At 35.9% G+C, this 24302-nt stretch overlaps 1 protein-coding gene and 1 non-coding gene across 2 annotated transcripts in view; one reads left to right on the forward strand and one right to left on the reverse strand.

Annotated features, from left to right (window-relative positions):
- Positions 1–11447: 11447 nt before the first annotated feature.
- Positions 11448–11611, forward strand: LOC145668646 (U1 spliceosomal RNA). The gene has a single exon (XR_014128057.1). It is a non-coding gene; the product is annotated as a U1 spliceosomal RNA (small nuclear RNA).
- Positions 11612–18351: 6740 nt separating this feature from the next.
- LOC145694134 (palmitoyltransferase ZDHHC6) overlaps positions 18352–24302 on the reverse strand; it is a 67398-nt gene continuing 61447 nt past the window's right edge. The window contains exon 10 of the mRNA XM_081770255.1: positions 18352–22462. Within this exon, the coding sequence (XP_081626381.1) occupies positions 22309–22462 (154 nt within the window). The 3' untranslated portion in view covers positions 18352–22308. The remainder of the gene's footprint in view (positions 22463–24302) is intronic.

The raw sequence follows: 24302 nt of genomic DNA on the forward strand, positions 1-24302 counted from the left end.
AAACCCGGGTCGAGCAGTTTTGAATATGTTTGGCTGGAGTCCCATAACTTCTAACAATTTTTGGCTCGAGCCCGAATACTTGCTCCTCCTGAACTCAAACCAAGAACCTCGTGACCGATGTCCTTGCCTCCTGAAGATTTCTTGACGACCGAGATCGACAGTCAACTAATTTTTAGTATTCCGATACAAACCGCCTATATTCCATGTTTATACAGGTACACGGTGTTATAATGATAATTAATTATAGTAGTAGTAGTAGTATCATTGATTATTATATTGTCTATGTAGGATACTTGAAGATAGTAGTACTTGGAACTACACAAAGGATTTAGCTCGAATTGGCTCGACTCGACTGGAAACTCGATCCGAATTCGAGTCGAGTTGGGGGAAATTTTTCGAGCCGAGATCTCAAGTCGAGCTCAAAGATGTCTGCTTCGAGTCGAGTCGAGTTTTAAAGAAAACTCGCTCGAACTCGCTGGTGCCCATTCCTATTGTATGCATGACGGGCATATAGAGTTCTTTCGAGGGGGATAGAACCATAAACATAATATATTTTAAAAAATACTTAGTTTCCTGGCTTTCTTCCTAGGGGGGAAGGGATGGTAGGTATCCAGCATTTCTTATAAGTACCTTATTTGAAATATGTAAAACAGTAACAAGTGGACAACACAATACACACACATCTTCTTATCTTCAGTTTTAATTGCTGATTTCAATTGCAATTAACAATTACAATTAACAATTACAAGTTTCAATTGTCAATTGCAATTAACAATTAAATGTTTCAATTGCACCCTTTGCAATTGACAATTAACAATTAAAAGTTTCAATTGCCTGGTGACCAATTAACAATTAACAATTGACGAAAATTTAATTGCAAATTTTATGATTGAATTCAATTGCAATTGAAATTAATTGTCAATTACAAATTGAAATCAATTGCAATTGATTTTCAGAGCAATTACTTTCAATTGATTGATCAATTGCAATTGATTTCAATTGATTTTGCCCAACACTGGGGTTCAGAAAGTTCGTCCCCACGACGATCGTTCAAGGAAGGCGTGATACACCTCACCGTAACGGTCCAGATTCGGACGGAATCACCTGGGCGAAGACCTAAGGCGTGTTATGAAAAATAGATGACAACATCACCCACTTTCATGGATTACTTACAAGCGACATAACAACCATAATCTTACTCCGTCATGCGATCTAGAAAGAGAGAAAACAAACAAATCTAAACGTTAGAGTGCCATTTATTCAATAGTTAAACATACCTGTAACACATTGATTATTTTGGATATATTGCCCCAATTACGTAGTAAGTTCGTAAAAACGTTTTGAAATCGTTCACAAAAGCAATTCTAATTCGTCGTGGCGCCTGTTACTGTAATCACGTTTGGTAGACACACTACAAATCCAGAATAATCTTCTTGTAGAAATTGTCCTTTCTTCCTATTTCAAGTGTTTATGCAACAGTCTTTCCTGGCTGACGTATTAACAGTATTACGTTGCAACTACTGTTGAAGAAAACATGTTATTCAGACATTTTTGCTTTAGTCAATAATCTTGAGTCCATCACCTTCAAGTGCCGCTTGCCAAGTCCTTTGTTTCACTCTTAATCTCGATCACGCCCCCCCGTCGTTATAAAATATTACTTGGGGCTGATTTACTTTGACGACTTACGTAAAAATCACCAAGACATCTACATCAACACTATTTTTACTGATTGTTTACGTGGTTTTACGAATATCGAAGTTTCTTTAAAAAGTATATTAATATTTATATATTTTAAAGTATATTGGGTTCGAGACTCGACTCTGTTCTAGAATTTTTGTCGAGTCATTCCTTGCACACACACACTTACATCGAAAAACTAACTATTGCCTCTCATTTCTTTCCTTTTCCTCTTCTTCTACCCTGTCTTCTAGCACCACCAGGCGACAGCACGATCAATGAGAAACATATACCACACAAAGTGTACAAATTCAGATGAACGTCACATAATGCACTAACGCAGAATTTGCGTTTATACGAAAAATATTTTAAGCAAAATTTTGGTACAGTTACATTGGCGGTCGAAAGGAATGTACGTGCACCATTGAATAATGGTAAACGTTCAAGAACCCTGACTGTAGTTTTACTTCAATAATCATCACTGTTTCAAAGTTAAGATGAACACTAGTTCACTAGGAATTTTACAAGAACTTTCGTCGAGTTACACTTTATTAGATGAAAAAGTTTCACTTAACGTAGAAAAACGACAAACGTGTGGGGCATTTATACACATACATAAAAGTTTATGGGGCTTTTATATGTAAAGTTTGTAAGGTCTGTAAAGTGTGTTTTTTTTTTTTACATTCGGCACTGTCACTAAGTTAGACATTTATATGTGCATGACTCACAATTGATATACAAATAATTCTCATGATATACCTTTAATATTTGAATTACAATATTGCTATATGCGCTCTTATTATTAAAAATAATACAAACATTATACGAAATCATGGCATTATTCAGAGGTAAAATATTCACATTACTTACTTTACGATATTATGCGAAAACTATAGAACATAAACGAATAATCATTACGAATTACTCAACTTTTCAACAAATAGATAAAACAAATATTATTTAACTAATATATTCCAATATTCCACAAGAGGAAATGAACAACTTATTCTACACACATTATACTTAAATTGCATAAATGACGAAGCATACTTGCACTTCTCACACTATTCTGAGAAAGAAGTTACGAAAACAAAATAGTTATTCATAAATACAAGGATTACACATCATTTAAATATAATAACTACATGAAATAAATTTATTACCACTCTTTAATATTGTTACAATAAGAGTGAGGCCGGATAGAAGTAAGTCTGCCACACTTTTACGCTAATAAGCGCCTATCCACTTAAATTTTTAAGTCTCCCTTCCCCATTACATTTTTATATTTTCATCCCACCCCTTTGGAATGGCAACAAGACCTTCTAGTGAGGTAGGAAAATAAAACAACATAAAAAAATGAAGCCAAAGGTTAAAAATAAATGAGGGGGGGGGGAGTTGCCATTCATAATTCAATACTCGTGTTACAGTGTTCCACTGACACACAAAAACTTACTCTCACTCTGATAAAATCAGAGCTTATCATCGTTTACATTTATAATAATGCATGATTGCTAAACAACTCACCTCGTACAATTGGTGATTTAAGATCTTACAGTTGGATTCGATAACTTGTCGCAAAGTATCAACAAGACAGTACAATAATTCATGTAAACGAGAGTTTTTAACTCATATTTCCTTTACATATGAATACTCATGAACAACGTTTTCTTACATATTAGCATTTAGAAAACAATCATGTCCGTGACTTTTTTTTTTTACACGTCACGTCTGTTTAGCTTAGGATTCAGCAAATGATTTAAGGCTAATATAAGAGTGCGATACCGACAATCTAGCTTATCGTTTAAATATTGCAAATATGTGTCACATTTTAATAGCTCTTTCAACATCCACTGAACATTGAACTTATTACTTTCGCTTTTGTTGAAAACAGATAAACTAACTTTCGTTATATTTAACGAATTCACATTTACCAAAGTTTCCGGTTCACGAGAATCATTTTTTTCACTATTTTCTTTTACAGAATCAAATTCTTTTTCAGGTATATGTTTCTTAGCTAATTCTAACCAGATGTTCCTAGTTTTCTGAGTGGGTCTCCACACTCTCATACGATCAATAGAATGTACGCCACAAGATTCTCCAGTTAAAGGGTCTACAAGTTCAAAGACTTTATCTGAAATTTTATTTTTACAAAAGAGGGGACCTTTGTAAAGCAAGAAAAACTTGCGAATCTTTTTGTCTACTGCTGAACTCAAATGTGATTGCAACAAAAATACCAAATCATTTTCTTTTATTTTATATTTTCTTTCTTGAGATGCATTATATTTCTCGTTTCTTTTTCTAACTTTTTCACTTCTGCGGTAGTCAGCCATTATGAGTTTATTTTCCCAATTTACAGGTTCATTTTCATCATAGCTCTTGCTTGTTACAATGCCAAAATGCTTCAACACAGAATAGTTTGCTTTTACATTTAAATGAAGACTAGCGGGGCTGACACCTAAACTACTACACACAGAATAATTTAACAAAATGACAATTTGAGGTATGTATCTCTCCCAAGAAGTATGTTCTTCGTTACACAATAATTTGAACAACCTACTCGTCTCCCTATGGATTCTCTCTACAATCGAGCTCTTCGGGTGGTAAGGAGTTACATAGTGAATTTTAATACCATACTCTTCCATTTTAGATTTAAATTTTGCCGATACAAAACATCCACCATTGTCCACCAATATGGATTTTGGAATTCCCATGGTTACAAAATAGTAATATTCTAAACATCTTAAAACACATTTGGTCGTTGCATTTCTGATTGGGAACATTGTGTAATATCTACTAAATACATCCAAAATTGACAATGCAAATTTATTTCCAGTATGAGAAGGTGGATAAGGTCCTAACAAATCAATTAAGACCATGTCTCTTACATTCTTTACAGCTACAGTTTGTAAAGGTCTAGCAGGTGGCGAAGTTTCAACTTTCATACGTTTACACACGACACAATCACGCAAATAATTGCTAATATCTCTACGCATGGATTTCCAATAACAACAATCACTTATAAAACCTAAAACCTTTTCGAAACCAAAATGCTCTTGTTCATGATAATTTTGAATTACATCGTTCACAAGTGAAGGAGGAATACAAATTTTCCATTGATTAGGAAAATGATAACTGCGATTCAAAAAATTCCATTTTCAATTTTGTAAAATTCACCAATATTTCGATTCTTAACCTTAATATAAGGATCATTGGGATTCTCTAAATACTTCATGATATTTTCATACTCTGGATGTTCTGTTTGTTTACTGATTAAATCTTGTACAGACCAATGTTTAAAACAAGAAAGCAACACTTCGTACTTATTAACTTCATGCTTTTCAATCTCAGGAAACAGAATAATACCTGACAATGCATCGCTAGCTTGATTATCTCGGCCTTTAATATACACAATTTGTACATCAAATCCCTGAATTTGTAAGCTCCAACGAGCAAGTCTAGAGTTCCACTGTCTCATTTTGTGTAAATATACCAATGAATTATGATCCGTGTAAATTTTTACATGTCCTCCATACAACAATTGAGACCAACGTTTAAGCGCGACTAGAATTGAAAGACATTCACGTTCTGTTACCGTGTAATTTTTCTCTGCAGGTTTTAACGTTCTACTATAAAATCCTAAAATATGTTTCTTACCGTCTACTTCTTGAAAAAGAATATTTCCCAAAGCAACTGAACTACAATCTGTAATTAAACAAAAATCATGATCTAACAAAGGATGTGCAAGCATCACTTCTTGAACTAAATCATTTTTCAATTGATTGAAACTATCTTCACAAGATTGATCCCAGATCCATTTTTTATTTTTCCTTAGCAAACCAAACAAAGGTTCAGATTTTTGAGCGAAATTTTCAACAAATTTGGAACACCACTGGAACAAACCTAAAACTCTTTGTAATTCTTTCAAATTTCTAGGTCTCGGAAGGTCTTTGATACACTGAACATAAGAAGGATTTTTGTAATGCCTTGCGGACTGATGTCAAACCCCAAAAAACTAAATTTCGTATTACAAAAAGTACACTTTTGTAGATTTAAAGTCATGCCAGCCTCGTAGACTTTCTGAAATATTTGATCCAAAAATTGTAAATGTTCTTCAAAAGACATAGAAATTATAGAGACATCATCAATGTACGAGACTACCTTTTCATACAAACCTGCCCCAAGGACAGTTTGCAAACACAACATAAAAGCAGCTCCTCCGTTTATATAACCAAACGGAACTCGAGTATACTGATACATTTTACCGTTCCAACAAAAGGCTGTGTATTGTTTACTTTCTTCACTTAAACATACTTGTAAATAACTTCCAACAAAATCTAAAGAAACGAATTGAATTCCTTGAAATTTGATGAGATCATCGATCTTATTGACTTTTAACTGCTTTAATTTCACAAATTTGTTCAATTGAGTTAAATCTACAACAGTACGAAGTTTACTAGTGTTTTTCTTAGCTACACACAACAAAGGGTGACAATGCACAGAAACACATTCTTCCACCACGCCACATTCTAGCCATTCAGCTATTTGCTGTTCAATATTTTCCTTATATTAAAAGGGTAAAGGGTACTGGCGTTTTACAATCGGTTGGTCTGTTTCAACTTCAATAACGTATTCGAATTTATTACATTTACCTGGCAAATCGCTAAAAACCAATCTATGTTTCAATAACAAATCATATAGTTGCTGTTTTTGAACATTAGATAAATTTTCAATTTCAAGAACTTTTGTTCTAATTTCAGTAACAGAAGGAAAGTGACTTTGGGTATAACGAGTAATTTTACTTGAATTACAAACATCCTGTTTTACTGTTACATTATTATGAGACTTTTGAATTTCCTCATCCAATTTATGAATTTGTTCCCCAAAAAAATTATACAAAAAATTTACTTCAGCAGCTTCGTTCAAACGTGCTTGTTTTATTTGCTCTACATTTAAATCATTACTGATAGTATACCTTTCTACATGTTCAAATGCTTTACTGTTTTCTAACAAACTATCCATCCATTCCTACGTCAGCTGTTTCTTATGAATTTCTAAATTCTGAATTATCGGACACTCTTAGCACAGGTTCGACTACATCTTCGTTCTCGCTTTCATTAGCAGAATCAGTGTCAACACAATTCGCATTTTTTAAATGACAACCAATCTTATTAACACTCTCTCTAGTAAGTATTTTTACTTTACATTTATTTTCATTATTCTGAAGGGGGTCACTACCAAATCCGTGCTCATACTCTTTCATTGGTACCTTACAAGTGTTAGGGTCGTAACCTACAGTAACAAATTTCTCGCCAAAGTCTAATTTCGCATTAGCTAGCGATAAGAAATCTCTGCCTAGCAGACAATTACAATTAAGTTCACTGACAACAATAAATCTAACATCACAAGTTACAGGTCCAATTTCTACACAGAGGGTAACCTCGCCCTTAACAGATTTTGTTCTTTTTCCACTATAATCTACTAGAACAATTTGAGGAGCGGGTTGTAATACAGCGTTTGACACTATGTTAGATATTTTCTTCCACGCATTGTAACTTAACAAGCTAGCCGAAGCACCTGAATCGCACAGAGCATACAGATTTTCGTTCATGATTTTGACAAGAATTTCAGCAGTGGCACATGAATTTACATTAGTTTTACAAAAATCTTTAGTTTCCTCTTCGTCAGATGAGAAAACACCATCCCACTGTACTAAATTTATTAAATTTTTATCAAGCTTTACAAAAACAGTCTGACCATTTGGAAGGAGTGCATTATTTAACTCATTACTACACGTTTGAATTAATTCCCTGCTATGAGCACTCTTCAGGCAGGGTGTTTCTAGTTTGGGGGAGGAAATCTATTTTGGAACCCAAAATTGCCTGCAGTGACATTCGTGAAATTCGGTCTCGGTGGCCTAAACCCAGTAGGATTACCAAAATTCGAAGGATTTACAAAGTTTCCATTACTGTAACCGGTCTGAGGTGAATTTCTCGTTTGGGAATTACCATTCGCTGGCCTATTAGTCACACCACTAGTGGCTTCACTTTGGTTTACATTAGCATTGTTATTATCTACATTTGAACCATGATTACAAAAACACACACTTTCTTCATGCCTATCAGAACTACTATCATTATTCCACTTTTTCTTTTTGTTTCTACGAAAGGAATTTTTTCTTTTCCGATTACTACTGTTGTTAGAATTTTCGTTTGAATGTACCTGATCTGACTCATCACAGTCATTAACGTTATTCTGATTACTTTTACGCTTACCGTTCTTATGAACAGACACCTGGTTGACTTTCAGAAACCTATGATTATTGCTGTTGTTACGGTTATCAGACCTGGGAATTGCTTCTAACCTTTGTATAACGGACAATACAGAAGACAAATTCATAGTAGACAAAGTTGTTAACTGACGTCGGTAGTAAGGTGGTATCAAATTGAGAATCATACTGATAGCTAACGATTCTTTAATGTCGGGATTGATTTCTTGAATCTTATTACACCTATATGACACGAAATTGTACACACTTCCGTCGACTTTTGCATCATATGGTTTGTATTGCAATACCATTAATTTGTTAGCACGAACCTGTTCATTCTCAAACTCTAATTTGAACAACTCGGCAAAACGATCGTAAGAAGTGAAAAACCCACAATTGTTTATGTACCAATTTTGCGCAGAACCAGTCAACAAAAATTTGATAATGTCTAAATATTGACTACGAGAAATTGACATAAGCGAAGCTTGATCTTGAAACTTACGTAAGAATGCAGTGGCAGTCAATTCATTTTCGTGACCAGAGAATTTCTCGAAATATTCTAAATCTCGTAACTTTATAGCTACTTTTCTTTCTCGCTTTTTCCTCCGTTTGATAGTTTTTACCCCAACAAAGCTATTATCACTGTGAGAATCCGAAGAATCATTTTCGCTCAACACCAGACTGACGTCATAATCAAGAAAAGGGTTGGTGTTTTTACGCACACTGGTTTCAACTTTTTCTTCTTTAATTTCTACCTCGGGTTTTACATTTCCCACAAACGTTGATGACCTAATTTGGCTTTCAATCATGCTTACGCGCAAGTTTCTGACCTCTTGATTTACTATATCAAACTTGCTTTCTACATCACCCTTTACATCATCTATCATTGTTTGGGTATGATGAGCTATTTCACGGGTAGCAATACTAACTTCATAAATCTCACGAACATTTCGATCTAATTTCATGATTCTACTTTCGTGCTCTCCCACTTTTCCTGCGCTCGTTCAACTTTATCATTAACTAAATCGACATCGAAACTTAAATCCCTAACTTTATTTCCAATCACTATAGTACGTTCGTTGGTGTCCCTAACTTGAACTTCTAACTGATTAGTTTTAGCATTAATTAAACGTATTTTGTCTTCGTTGTTTTTCACGGCAAGCTCAACCTCATCAACTTTTGTTTCTTGTACATTTAATTTCTCTTGAAGCTGTGCTGACAGTTTTTCAAAGTTATCCGCACAAGTACGACTAACCCTGTCTATTTCACTTCTCATTTGTACTAACTCAGTCGACAACGTCTGAATTTGCCCATCCATTCTATGTTCTAACGTTTCTAATTTACCTGTAAGGTCGTTAGAAAATTTTTCTATCTGAGCTTGGGTTTCAGTTTTCGACTCGTTAATGACATCATTGAGTTGTCGCTTAGTATCATTAATAGCTTCAAGCAAAGTTTGCAAGCTTAAATTTTCACTTTCTGCCATGACTACAAGTTACAAATATACAAACACAATAAACACCAATAATATCTTCCAGTTAGCGCATATAGCATATCATGAGAAATAAAACCTGTCGAATATTACACCTAGATCTTCTCCCAGATGTTAAATCCGTTACGAATCAATTAATAAAAACGTGAATTATTATTAATTGATCCGTCCCTGGAGGGAAACGCCATTCTATTACGGTACAGCATAGCGCTGCCCGGTACACACCATCCTTAACCGGCCACCGTGGAGAACTCTCTACTCTTCGCCCTCAAATAATATAGCTTTGCACTATTTTATTTGTGGGTTCAGAAAGTTCGTCCCCACGATGGTCGTTCAAGGAAGGCGTGATACACCTCACCGTAACGGTCCAGATTCGGACGGAATCAACTGGGCGAAGACCTAAGGCGTGTTATGAAAAATAGATGACAACATCACCCACTTTCATGGATTACTTACAAGCGACATAACAACCATAATCTTACTCCGTCATGCGATCTAGAAAGAGAGAAAACAAACAAATCTAAACGTTAGAGTGCCATTTATTCAATAGTTAAACATACCTGTAACACATTGATTATTTTGGATATATTGCCCCAATTACGTAGTAAGTTCGTAAAACGTTTTGAAATCGTTCACAAAAGCAATTCTAATTCGTCGTGGCGCCTGTTACTGTAATCACGTTTGGTAGACACACTACAAATCCAGAATAATCTTCTTGTAGAAATTGTCCTTTCTTCCTATTTCAAGTGTTTATGCAACAGTCTTTCCTGGCTGACGTATTAACAGTATTACGTTGCAACTACTGTTGAAGAAAACATGTTATTCAGACATTTTTGCTTTAGTCAATAATCTTGAGTCCATCACCTTCAAGTGCCGCTTGCCAAGTCCTTTGTTTCACTCTTAATCTCGATCACGCCCCCCCCGTCGTTATAAAATATTACTTGGGGCTGATTTACTTTGACAACGACTTACGTAAAAATCACCAAGACATCTACATCAACACTATTTTTACTGATTGTTTACGTGGTTTTACGAATATCGAAGTTTCTTTAAAAAGTATATTAATATTTATATATTTTTAAAGTATATTGGGTTCGAGACTCGACTCTGTTCTAGAATTTTTGTCGAGTCATTCCTTGCACACACACACTTACATCGGAAAACTAACTATTGCCTCTCATTTCTTTCCTTTTCCTCTTCTTCTACCCTGTCTTCTAGCACCACCAGGCGACAGCACGATCAATGAGAAACATATACCACACAAAGTGTACAAATTCAGATGAACGTCACATAATGCACTAACGCAGAATTTGCGTTTATACGAAAAATATTTTAAGCAAAATTTTGGTACAGTTACACTATTGCTGTTGTATTGGTTTATTCCTGAAAAACAAAGCAAAATTTAAGCATTTATATTGGTCAGTCAGCACAATTTCCCTGGATTTTCCAAGTTTTATCGAAAAATTCTCCTTTGCTAAATTTATCTACGAAATTTCCCTCAAACTATGAACATTGCTCGCATTTTGTTATTCTTATGTTACCGAAGTAAGAAACTAAATTAATTATCCTCACACATAGAATACTAACCAGACTGAACAGATTTGGTCAAGAAACACAATAATGAATAAAATAATTTCTCCATGTATTCAATTTAATTAACTACTTTCTTTTAAAACATAGTAATTATATATTTAAGGTAGTTTGCTGTAATTTAACTGCTCCTGTCTATTCATAACCTAAGCTGCTTTAAATGTTCAAGAGATGGCAGCACTCTTTTGTTAGTAAAAGCAATATATCCTAAAACCTATACATTCTTTTTAAAATATGCTTTCTATGTATTGTTTTGCTAAATATATAAAGCAGGTGTAGATAAGTATTGTGACACTCTTACACTAGCAAGGACAGAAATTTCATCTGAGTTAAATATGTCACAAGATTTATATACAAAGTTGTTAGGCAAGGGCTCAAGCCCGTCACTTCACCACTCAACAACAGCAACAATGACTGATTTTAGTCATACTTAATCAGGCGTAGGGGTTACCGTGATCAGTAAGGCGGTTCCCCCGGGGCGAGTCTCTTCCATTGCACTTTGGTTGGGCTGATCCTCGCTAATACCCCAAACGTAGATATCTCGGGCGCATAATTTTTGATAGTGGGGACTGCGTTCGCGCTGTCCCGGAAAATTAAATTGAACAAAATTCTTGTATTTTTATAAAGGAAGAATCAGTGAATGACATTGTGCGAGTACACCGATAAAACCCACAATGTTACCCACCAGCCACCGCACTTACTTGCTCACGATCGAACAAGGACCTCACGTATCAGAGGCAAGCGCTTCATCACTGCCGTGGCTTCGTCCTGTTGTCATACTACTGATGGTGTGCATTGCACAGCAGTTCCAACATTTAAAATTAAATCGGGTTAATCCACTTCCACACAGTTTGCTGGTTTGAACCCTAAACAAAAAAGTATTCTATGAGCACCGTCAATAGCATACACATCATATTATATTAAAACGCAACAGGCCTTATACAGAATCGTTCTGACGTGTGATTAGTGCCACACTAAAGAGTATGACTAGCATATGTTTCCTGTAGTAGTCAGGCTTTAAGTGTAATGCTAATCAAACTCATAACTTAATGAGTTATTGCGGAATGCTTTGCAGAGCGATGAAGTCTATTATTATTGCTTGATTTTCTACGCAAGCAGTAGAAAAGTGTAAGTAAATGAATCAAGATTGTATTGGTAGGATTTACAAAATATCACTTCTTACTTGGATCTCGAAAAATATGAAGTATTCCTACTTAGCTTTTCACTTAATCACTTGATTGTCATTTTGTGTCAACTTCTCATTTTTCTTTTTAAAATTTTGGTTGAGAAAGAATTGATTTCTTGACCTTATTTTCAACGAGAAGTAAAAATTCTTTAGTGGTGTGATTGGAAATTTTTAAGCCAGGAGCCACCATTGTTCGATAGGAGGGACTAGGTTTCCAACGGGTATGAAAGGATAGCCTATTCTGTCCTTGAAACATTTGCAGAAATCACCGCGAACACTAGATCAGAAGAGTGGCAGTCTGGTGAGTGAAGACCTGTATTTGGTGCTCGCAGGGTTTTAGAAGATTTCGTAAAATGGATTAAAAACGAGACGAGTGTGTGTGTATGAAATCTTATGTTGAAACCGGAAAATCAGCTTAGGAAACTTTGTCAACTCTTGAGAACAACCAACATCTGAACCGGTCAAATGTTTTTATCTGATAAAGCAGATTCAAAGATGGCCGTGGATCAGCTGAAGATGACTCCAGTCCGGACGGTTTCCCCCTTCAAAAACAAATTAAAAACATTGTACAAGTTTTTTTTAAGTGGGATCTGATCATAGACACATTTAGAGAAATGGCTGATAAACTGAATTTTTTAAGTTCCTGCGTGGTTCAGTGTTTTAATTGAAGATTTGAACATGCGTTGAATGTAATTGTGTGGTTTGTAATTGACAAACAAATCATTTTCCAGTTTACAGCACTTTGGTATCTCAAACAGTTTCGAAGATACGATAAACATTGCTGTAGTGTGTAACACTTCTTGGATTGTGTAAGTGCGAGAACTTCTTGTAGTTGCAGCTACCTAAAACTATTGCTGTAATATTATAAAAGGAAAGGAATATAACAATCGTTTAAAGTATTTTCCATAAATATGTCATTTTAAGAAGTGTTGCAAACTTGATCAATGTTTATCATATCTCCGGAACGGTTTGAGATATCTAAGTGCTGTAAACGACAAAATAATTTCTTCGTCCATTGCAAACCATACAAGTATGTTGACATGATCCTCATCTAATTATGTTTTCGAAATAAAACCTTTAAAAAAAATCACTCCTTGTAACTTCTTTCCTATTTATCCGCAACACCTCACATCACGACCATGGTATTTCAACGGTAAGGTACTTCGGATGTGCATTACCATGTCCATTTCCGTTGTGCTGTGTGGTACAGGCTTCCAAACTTTGGATGTTTGTGGTACTATAGTGTCCTTAGTTTGCATTAGTGAATAATAAATATGGTATTTTAAGTTTTCGTTTAACATGTAGATTTGAAAAGGTGAACTTTGTGGTGGACAAACACCGTGTGCGTGGATTTCCTCGGGGTTCTCCCGTTTCCTTCCACTTTCTTCATTCCACCATTTAAATCATTTCTCATCATCACCGTCTCCTTTAGCCTAGCCGGCATAACCGTGGGACCTAAAACTTACAGATTTCATTTTTTGTACTAATCTGACGTAGTGTCATTTGGAAAGAAAATTTTATATTGGGTTGGCAATACTGTTCATTGGATGTTGCTGCTTCATATGTACAAAGAGTTTTCCTTCCCTATGGTTGCTTCGTGCAAAGTTTCGCTTCTTCGTTATCACGGTTGACATTATAAATGTTTCACCCTGCAACACTGTTTGTTGAGTAGAAAGAACGAACCTGGAGGTAGAAGGTGCGATCATGCATTGAGAGTGCTGCTGTAGAAAGGGATGGATACACGTAACCCGTATAGGCAGAATGGAATGGAGTGAGTACGAAAATACGGTAGCAGTGATAGTGCTACACAAAGTTAGAAAACCAACAAGTGAAATTTTTCACACACTAAAAAAGTTTAACATCAGTCGCATGTTTGTGTACCGCGCCATCCAGCGATTCCTTAACACTGGGTCTGGTTCAGGATCGTCCGAGAGCTGGCCGACCACGAAGTGCAAGGATTCCATAAGCTGTGAATGCAATGGCGATGCGTGTGAGGAGAAATCCCGTACGTAAGCACACAGTAATAGCCGCAGAGATGAACATCTCCAAGCGAACGATGACCAGGCTATCAGGGACGACCTTGGTATTCGAGCCTACAGACGGTCAACGGGACACTTTCTGTCGCCGAATCTGATGGAGCAAAGGAAAGGGTAAAAGTAAACGCCTGCTTCAGCGGTACGCGTAAAATCGGCACAGACAGATTCTGTTCACCGATGAGAAGTTGTTCACTATCGAGTTGTTTCAATTTCCAAAATGATAAGGAGTATGCGTCATCAGCTCACAAAGCCAGGGACGAAGTTCCGTAAATCCAGAGAGTCCTTCATCCCGCGTCTGTCATGGTATGGTGGGGAGGGGAGGGAGCTATGCTGGCACCACAAACTCGGGTGTACCAAAACATTGTGCTGGAGTCTATAGTGAAGGACTTGACCAACACCCTCTTCAGAACACCCACATGGACTTTCCAGCGAGACTATTGTGCTGCCAAAATGTCTTGAGCCGTGGCAAAAATGCGAACTAAAGCTCACACCCCGACACACCCACGAGTTGAGCCAATAAGGATTCAGCAGCTGCTAAGCGTGAGAGCCTTAGCGAAAGAGAGTGGAATTCCTTCAGCCGATAGTAGCGCCTGAAACAGAAGACTAGGTGTCAAGTCAATGTGGTATATTTATAGGTTCTCGCGCACAAGACAAAATCAACCAAGGAGTGGCTCGCGCACAATGTGCCTGACTTCATATCTACTGAGGACTGGCCCTCCAGCAGCCCTGATCTTAATCCCTGCTAAAGGGAGGAAACTCCGTGGGACATGGGCCGGCACCAAACTCAAATGGTGACTTAACACGTACCATTGGGTCCGGGATGAGATACGGGAGTATCTCGACGTGTGCGTGGTACCTCTACACGACAAGGCGGTTGCCAGTTGAACGATAGAGGTAGGCAGGGCCGGGATTGAACAAGCCCCCTCGGGCGTTGCCTGGGGCCCCGGATTGGGTTGGACTCTGCCGGGCTGTGGTCAAACCGTGGGATTCGGTAGATTGTGGGAGCCAATCCCAGGAATCTGGGTAACGGTGAACACGGGCGGGAGGTGAGCTTACCTTATAACGCTCGGGCGCCATGCCTGCAGAGCATGGTAGGACTGGCTCGCTAGCAGTCTGCCTCAACCAGTAGGTCTACTGGTAGGCACTCAAGATTTCGGTCTGGTCGCGCAGTGGGCGTATCCCACTCCCTCAGAGAATGGGGGTTACATCGCTTCGGCGAGTCAGAATTAGGGGACAAATTCTGACGGTGCACTTGTGCACGAGTAATCAATAGCGTATTGAGGAACTACGGGCGGGGTGCCTTGTTTGGCGGAACCCGTCCATTAAATAGACCGAACGGTCGTGGGCATGCTCCCCATGCATGAACTAAGCGTGGAACAGTAGACCACTAGCATCAACGTGTGCTTAAGAATATTGCCTGCAAGAAGCAGCATCTCAGTTGCCAGTTTGAAGCCCTCTTTACTGGCTGCAGTGGCGTCAATTCCCCTGGAGACAGTGCGTGCTGCCATAGACGGGTGGCCCGCCAGACTCCGAGCGTGTGTGCGTGCTAACGGCGGACATTTTGAAATATGGCTGGTGCAAACTGTTGTCAGACCATGTATGCTTCACATACTGTATGCATATTAAATTCCCTTTTGTTTATCGCTGAGGTTGAGTGTTTTCTTCGTAACAGTATTTATGGCTAGACTCAGGGTGCGAAATCCCGGGGGGAACGGGGGAAATTTCTCCCCCACCAATAGTGTTATGCTTGCATTTCCCCCTCACCAAAATCTGTAGGGGGACACCAATATTAGACTAGAGGAAGAGATGCCTACGAATATCCACCAAGGCTAAAGAAGACGGTCGTGATGAGATGGATGATAATAGTGGGTTAAGAAAGTGAAACGGAACGGGAGGACCCCGAAAAAACCTCAACACACAGTGTTTGTATACCGCAAGTAGAATCTGGCGTGAGCTAGATAAAGCCAGAGATCTCACCCACCTGAAGTGAGCGCTCTAGCACTGACGCAACGCGGCTTTTCGTTGTGCTTTCAAGTACTTGCATTGGAATCATATCTGTTATTTATAATAACATATTCTTGCTAATAATACAATACAGATACATAGGTGACCGGATATCTGAGAGACCAAACTGAAACACTAAAAACTTAGCGAAGAAACGAGAATTTCATAAATAATAATAAAAACTATATACAGACTCTACAGTTCGTGGGGATCTATGACTGGCCAGGTGGAGCGCTTCAGCTTCGTAGGTTTAATGCTTGGTTAGCACATCGGTTCTCAGACGCTATTATTCTGACTTCTAGATCTCATTCCACTATTTTCGTGAATGCAGTCTTCAATATGATGATAAACACAACGGGACAATGATCGCACGGGAGTCTAACCCTGGACCATACGCACCGAAGTGTATATTAAATATAGCAGATAAGTGTACCAATACAGGTTAAATGAATAAATAACATTATTAATGTATTTTAAATTACAATGACCACTAGTTTGGACATTTATTATTAGTAGTATTACTATTACTACTACTACTACTACTACGGTGCTAATAATAATAATAATAATAATAATAATAATAATAATAATAATAATAATAATAATAAGTATTTCAACTTTTTGGAGCAGCTAATTCACAGCAGCTAATTTGGAGCACAGTCAGGCATTAATATGCACCGCTGAACCTCTTCCCTCCAACATTTTCAAAAGATTTCGCACCCTGGTTAGACTAGATATAAGGTGACGCTTATTTTAAATGTTCTACAATTTTAAATGATATGTAGAATTTCATTGACACTGGAAAATATGAAGTAAGAGTGACTTCATTTGTTCGAAACGTGTGAGAATCATTACAATAAAGAGTCTGAGTAGCAGAATCTCTATGAAAGATATAAATTTAGTTTTTAGAGTGAAAATACTTCTGTCAAAGATTTGGCTTCTGACACTTCATTTCAAAATCTGTCGGAGGAATATTGATATGTACAAATAAATATCTGTGTATTCATGACATAATTACTCAGTTCTAGCATACATGGACTTACTAATCCCAATTCTCAACTCACTTTTCACATTAATTTCCTAATTTAGCCTTCCATCATCGTTGTTCTCGCAGAAGTAACGTCTCCAATAATAATATATTAGAGTTAGTAACTTCTGCCAGAACGACGACGGTTTATTCCTTATGAACCATAAGGGGAAGAAACCGCATATCCTATTATTGCTCTATTGGTGTAGTGATCCTTAGCTAGCTCAAACAAATAGGCTGAATCTACATTTGGATAGAATAATCAGGTAAGACAAAACAGAAATGTGAGACGATATACTAATCATATCATTCTCCAAACATCTGGCCGACCACAGCCTTTCATGGACTCTGCCGTCAGGAAGTTAAGCTCTGCAGTGAAACGCGTGCACTGCAGGAAATAATAATAATAATAATAATAATAATAATAATAATAATAATAATAATAATAATAATAATAATAATAATAATAATAATAATAATGTAATATAATCATAACTATTTTTATGATTTAAAAGAAATCTAGGAAATAATTTCGAATACTTTCACTTCGTAAAAACATGACAAGACAATGTTTGTATAAAGCATTTATAATTTTATAACGTATTCATCAATTACATATTACGTTCTTCCTGCAAAACAAAACTACATTATATACAAAATGTACTATTCACCATTCAATATATACAAAGAATAACTAATAATATAATTTACAAAACAGTCTCGTTACCTAAACTCCAGTAAATCATCACTCTTCTTTGAACACAAAGAACACATAATAGAATTATAATAATATTTTTCCTTTTTAAATGCTCTGTACCAGTAAGCTGTAACACTTTAAGTACAATAAATCCATATTTTAATATAAATAAATGTGTATATATGACATGGCACAGAGAATGAAAAGCTGAATCATTTATTTTCTAGAATATGGACTTTCACTTACGTCGATAAACGTAAGAAATTAATAATGGCAACACCTGTATCTAATATTGCTAGTAAATAATAAGATCCATATACTTTTACAACATTTTGAAAATTAATGACTGGTGTACAGTTGAAATGTACTGAATACATGACTTTAAAAAAAAAAAAAAAAAGTTATAATTCGTATAATTCAGTCTTTCACATCTGTGAAGAACACCTTTTCGTTTCCTCCTTCCTATGAAAAATCTACTCAATTTTCAAGTTTCCTGAAAACTAAATCCAACCTGAAGACTTGATAGACAACAATTACAATACAGACTGTTTAATACACCAAATTATTGTAAACTTCATTAGATTCTGACCATTTCAGATCTAGACACTGATACGAGGCACGTTCAGAAAATAAGTGTACTAGATTTTTGTAGGTTTCAATAAATAAATAAATAAATACATAAATAAATAAATAAATAAATAAAACAAAATTACTACATGGTTACCTCAGTACATATGTGAACTATTTTTTCCACGTAGTTGCACTAGTGACGAGGGAACAACTTTTTTATGTCTTGGTTAAAGAAGTCCTCGCCACCTCTTTTGTCTAATTCTTCACCTCCACCTTCACTTCCTCATCAGTTAATTTTTTTCCCACCCATGTGCATCTTCATGGAGGTGAACAGATGATAGTCTGAAGGCGCCAGGTCAGGAGAATATGTGAATCAGTCAAAATCGACGGTCTTCCACTTCTTTGCTCATCGTGCACATCATTACGACTGTCTAAATTCACGATACCATTTAAACACACTAAGACTCCTAACTTGTCCGCCATAAGTTGATTTGATCTCGTTAAACACTTCAGACGAAGATTTTCCCCCTCACAATGAGATAACGGATAACGCTGCGAATCTCGTATTTGGTGGCAGATTTTATCGACATCCTTCACAGGAGATGTTACTGTCGTCACAGTTTTGGTCTTACTAAAGCGCTTGCTGGAAAGGGTAGGAGCTAAGCTACACGGCAGTGTGACCAACACAGCAAAAACAAATTCTCTTTGCCCACCAAGACCCTAGTACACTTATTTTGTAAATGTGTCTCGTACTTTCTTTAATACCATTTCTATTCAGTAAACAAAATTAACATACTTATTCCGATGTTCTTTGTCATATATTTTTGAAAACGTGGATATTGGAAACACAGATATAAACAGCTTGGTCAAAATTAGATTATGAATTTGTCGAAATGTATTATCAAAAAATGCTGAAATTCCAGTCATACACAATCATAAACTCAAGTTAGATGTAAGTTCAGCTACTTATTAAATTAAATATCACGGAAGCATAATCATTAAAAACATTGCACCAAAGATACATATATCCTTTACAATAAAACAACCAAGTTGAGTTGAGTTGATTATCAGTTTAACGCCCCGTTCAGCAGCGAGGCTATATGAGACGTGGACCTACTGATTAAGTGGACTCCGAACCACTTGAGCTCCCGCCAGTAATCGAACCCGGGTCTCCCTAACCTACGCTAACCGCTTTGCCACAAAGGAGCTCAAAACAACCAACTCTGTCCTTGTTTTCCATTTAAAGCTATATTGCAATACGAATTGTTTCTTGTTTCGCATTGTTTCTTTTAGGTCCTGCGGCTAAACGTAATGTCAAACTCTATTCAAAGCCACTGCTTTTAAGTCTACACTTAAAATTTGTACACCTATAACGTGCTGCTCTAAGTAATGCGCTACTCTTATCGTAACGAGAGAGAAAAAAATATTGTTGAATATTCTTTTTAATACAAACTTTTAAGTTGATATTTTGGGACAGCTATTTCCATTATAAAAATTTTGGTACAAATATAAAGAGAGATATCTGTAAAACGCTAAAGAGAAGTGTACAATTGAGCCGCTAGGGGGAACATAATGGTATGCCACATTTTCTAACTTTCGAGAAAACTGGGAAAAAAAAAAGATCAACGTTCCCATGCACTTCAACGCAACGGCACATAGCAAACGAACTTCTTCTACCATCTGCAGGTACATATGCGAAATTAAATTACCTACATACTATTCTGTGGTTCAATTCCAACCCATTCTACCTAATAACTCAATTTCGTTAAAAGTGGCGCTTACCATTATGTTTCCCCGAGGGACTAAATTCTTTTATATATATTGTAATGCCCCACGTGGTATATATTAGTTAATCTTCGAAACAATAAAAATACTGACTCTGCTTCTAGACTTGTAAAACATGATGATCAAATTATTCACAGTTTGTAGAATATGTCGATTGTTAGTAATTGCTATTGTATAATATTATAGAAGTAGTTGTGTGAGATGAATGCTAAGATTTGAAAAGGAAAATGGAAATAATAATAATATACAAGAAATTCGCCATACAACGTATTTTGTTCCAAGAGAAAAATATAAATTATTATAAACACGTCAATTCACATGCTTAAATAATGAAATTTGTTAAAATTCTGAAAGAGAAACTAGAGGTCATACTGCTACTAAATAATGTAGAAAAATCAGAAGCATGTGTTATAGGTAAAACAGTTATCAAATTAGTAGAATATATGAAAATACAAAATTATCTGAGCAAAAGCTAGTCGAGTAAATGGCGGTCACAACGAAAACATTAAATTTTGTGTTTTGACAGATTGTATCCCTTATGTTAGATATATTCCAATAAATCATAATGTTTAAGGGTCTTTTTTCATACTAGAATACTAAGTTAGCAGTCACCTAAATGCGTTGAATGGTTGATCCCATGTTAAATAGTTTTACATGTGCAGCGCAAAACCAACTTTAACGATATGCATACAAAATATTCTAAGTTACATGGCATTTATACAAATATTGTTGTGTTGTAGGGGTCACATTTGAGTAGGTTCAGTTTATCCGTCGTATTTTCTTGAAAAAAACTTACGCACACGCAAGAAATCTTATGTCAAGTAGTATCTCTGGCAACACTGGTATGTCTAAGTTCCAATCGTATGACTGACATCACTAAACAGCAGGAAAATTAATTCGTAACTTTGCCGCGTGCGCAAATATCTCTGATATGTAATAGATTTTTCCTTATCCATAAAGTAAACAACTGTTAACAATTTAATCGCTTTAAGGAAAAATGTTATTGCAAGTTGATAGAGCAGCAAATTCTTGATTTTTAAGTGTGTAAATTACATCCCTTTGTCATCAGGATAACTACCAGAACTGTACTTCATCGTGTTCAAAGAAACAGACCATTATATTTAAAACCACTAGACCCACATCTGAAAGTAGTATTGTGTGATACATAGGTGTATAACAAAAACTTCAAGGAAGGAAGACGAAACACCTTTGTACTTTACAATCCTCTTCACGGTAAAGATCACGGTAATTTTAAAAAGAAACAGAACTGTAGATTTGTCATTCAATAGAAAAAGTTTTGACGATGGCAATAAATTTTCACTAGACCAGACACAACGCATTACTAATACTTCCAGCACTATTCCAGGATTGTCTATATTTTAATCTTAGTTACAAATGATACGAAAAAATTTATTCAGAAAAAAAAAAATATTCATAAATGCAGAAATACATGTCTGGCAAATAAAAAGCGTAATGAATTTTATCCTACAGAAAAGCTACTGCGAATATTTTCACTTTCTCTAGGATGAATCTAAAATCCTGACTTTGTAAAACATTAATTTGTATTTCGTGTGGCTCAAACTATGTCCAAAACAAACTTTAGAATTCATAGATTGAATTCATATATAACAACAGTTTTATTTCTATTCACTGTGCTCTTTATTGGTGCAACGACCTACCAGTTGGTTAGTTCATCAGTCAGTTTAATTCATCATTTAAAAATGTGTCTGCAAATATTCTACCCTGTGCATTTGTTCTTTATCGTGTGTGAATATTTTACTTCATCTATACAAACACAATTTAAGTACGCGGCATGCTGATATCATTATAATTTTAAAAAAGTGCTCCACTTTCGAATCCGAAAATACTCACAACAGCACCTCATCCTATACACCGAACTGCAGAACTTGCACAATAACTTCTATATTGATGTGTGTAAGTGTACAGTTTAACATGGATTTTACCATGTTTTATAGAAATTATCATTTACTCTTTCTTTCCAATTCCACTTCAGTATCAACTAAATTAGGTTCTCGCGATCCTTCAATTAATTCTACAGCACATCGTCGCGGGAACCAACCGCGAACACGTTGTGTTTTCATCTTCGCTTGCACTTTTTCTCCGAACAGCCAATACCTGCGAAAATAAATAAATAAAATTCATTGTAAGAAATAAATTCTGAAGATAGCATAAGTAATTTACTGTAAATTATCCGATTTTATAAGATACGAAAAGGATCAGTGTAATGTAATATAATGAAATACTCTAATACTCCTACACACGAAAGTATTTTATTGTCATTGTAACATTTGGGGGAGGGGGAAGCGAAATGGCTCAGTAGTTGAGCGTTCACCTCTGGACGGTACGGTTCCTGGTTCGATCCCAACTCCTGGCAAATAGGTTTTGTAGTGGACAAACACCGTATGTGTTAGTTTTTTCGGGGTTAGCCCGTTTTCTCTTACTTTCATTCCACAATTATCATCCATCTCCAGACAGGCAATAAAAATAAAAATGGTGAAATCATCTCAGATTTTCCTGGCATTTGAATACGTGAAACCGTGAGAGAATCTGAGAAATATATATATATATATATATATATATATATATATTGTTTTAGTTTTTAAAAAATGTATCGAAGATATAGCAAGTCAGAGCTGACCATGCGGAAGCCATTGTTGAACGTCATATTTTAAAAAGAAATGGTAAATACCACAAAAGCTTTCAGCCTACGTGGTGATGGTTTTTATATTTTTTTAAATATATTCATTGCTACATAGTATAAATAAGTAGACCTACACTTGTGTTCAAAACTAGCCTTTGTGTAACAATTACAAAGCATTTTTTAAGTTTTCCCCCTCAATAACACTAATCTCGAAAATTCTGAAAAATATTACAGTAGTAGTATATCACAAAGCACTATATACATCCTGAAAAGAAGAGCAAGCTACTTTGCTTTTGAATTGTGTAAATTGTATAATAATAATAATAATAATAATAATAATAATAATAATAATAATAATAATAATAATAATAATAATAATAATAATAACCGGACCAATGCGCTTAATAGTTATGAAAACTAATTGGAATTATTAAAACGTTTCATTATTATACCTAGTCTAGCTAAGTACTGTTACAAAGTGTTAGAGGTCACAATACTGTTCGTTGTGAGGGTAGTGAACGAACCTGGTGCTGGAATGTGCGATGACTCGCTGCGGTAGAAAGGAGTATATTTCTACACATAATCCTACAGTTAGAATGACATTCGGTGATTACGAAAATTTCATCGGACGGCAGTGACAGCGCTCAAAGATGGAAAACTAGTGAGGGAAATTTTCAACTCGCTTAAAAAAACTGGAAATAATCTACTTCTTTTGTGCATACGAATATACACCTAATTGTAGTAGTGTATTGTGTACCTGTTTTAGCAAAGTTAGTAGCCTCTGAATGGCACGTATTACAGGCTTCGATTGGTTGTGTTCAGTGGCATAATCTTTCACTAGACTCCGACCACATCACATGGTCCTTATCCATGTACATTTGTACGAAAAATCTATTCTGAAGGAGCTGCTAATTTTGAAAGTTCACAAAGATTAAAGCTATTTTTAAAATGACTAGCAGCCCAGCCCCATCTGAGATTATGCTAGTTCTGGTTTGTTTCACACTAAAGTCTTCTGAAGTGCTGAAGCAAAGAATGAGAAGAATCCTGTCCTGCGTCATCACTTACAATTGCAAGAATTTTGTCTAATTTGTTGCAATAAGTCATTATTGTACAAATTGATATTTTGTCATTTTGACAATGGTAGCCCTGTACTTTTCCTGGTTCAGAACAATTCAATCTGCAGAGTCACAATGATTGACTGAATGTTGGGCAGATGATTCTGTTTCATTTTCAGTATGGGAGATCTGACTGCAGATTGGTTGCATTTTCTATGCACATTTTCAAAACTGGATTATGAAATCTAATTCAAAGTGG

Source organism: Thermobia domestica, chromosome 1 (genome assembly GCF_964235325.1).
Source record: "Thermobia domestica chromosome 1, izTheDome1.hap1.1, whole genome shotgun sequence".
Taxonomy (NCBI): Eukaryota; Metazoa; Arthropoda; class Insecta; order Zygentoma; family Lepismatidae; genus Thermobia; species Thermobia domestica.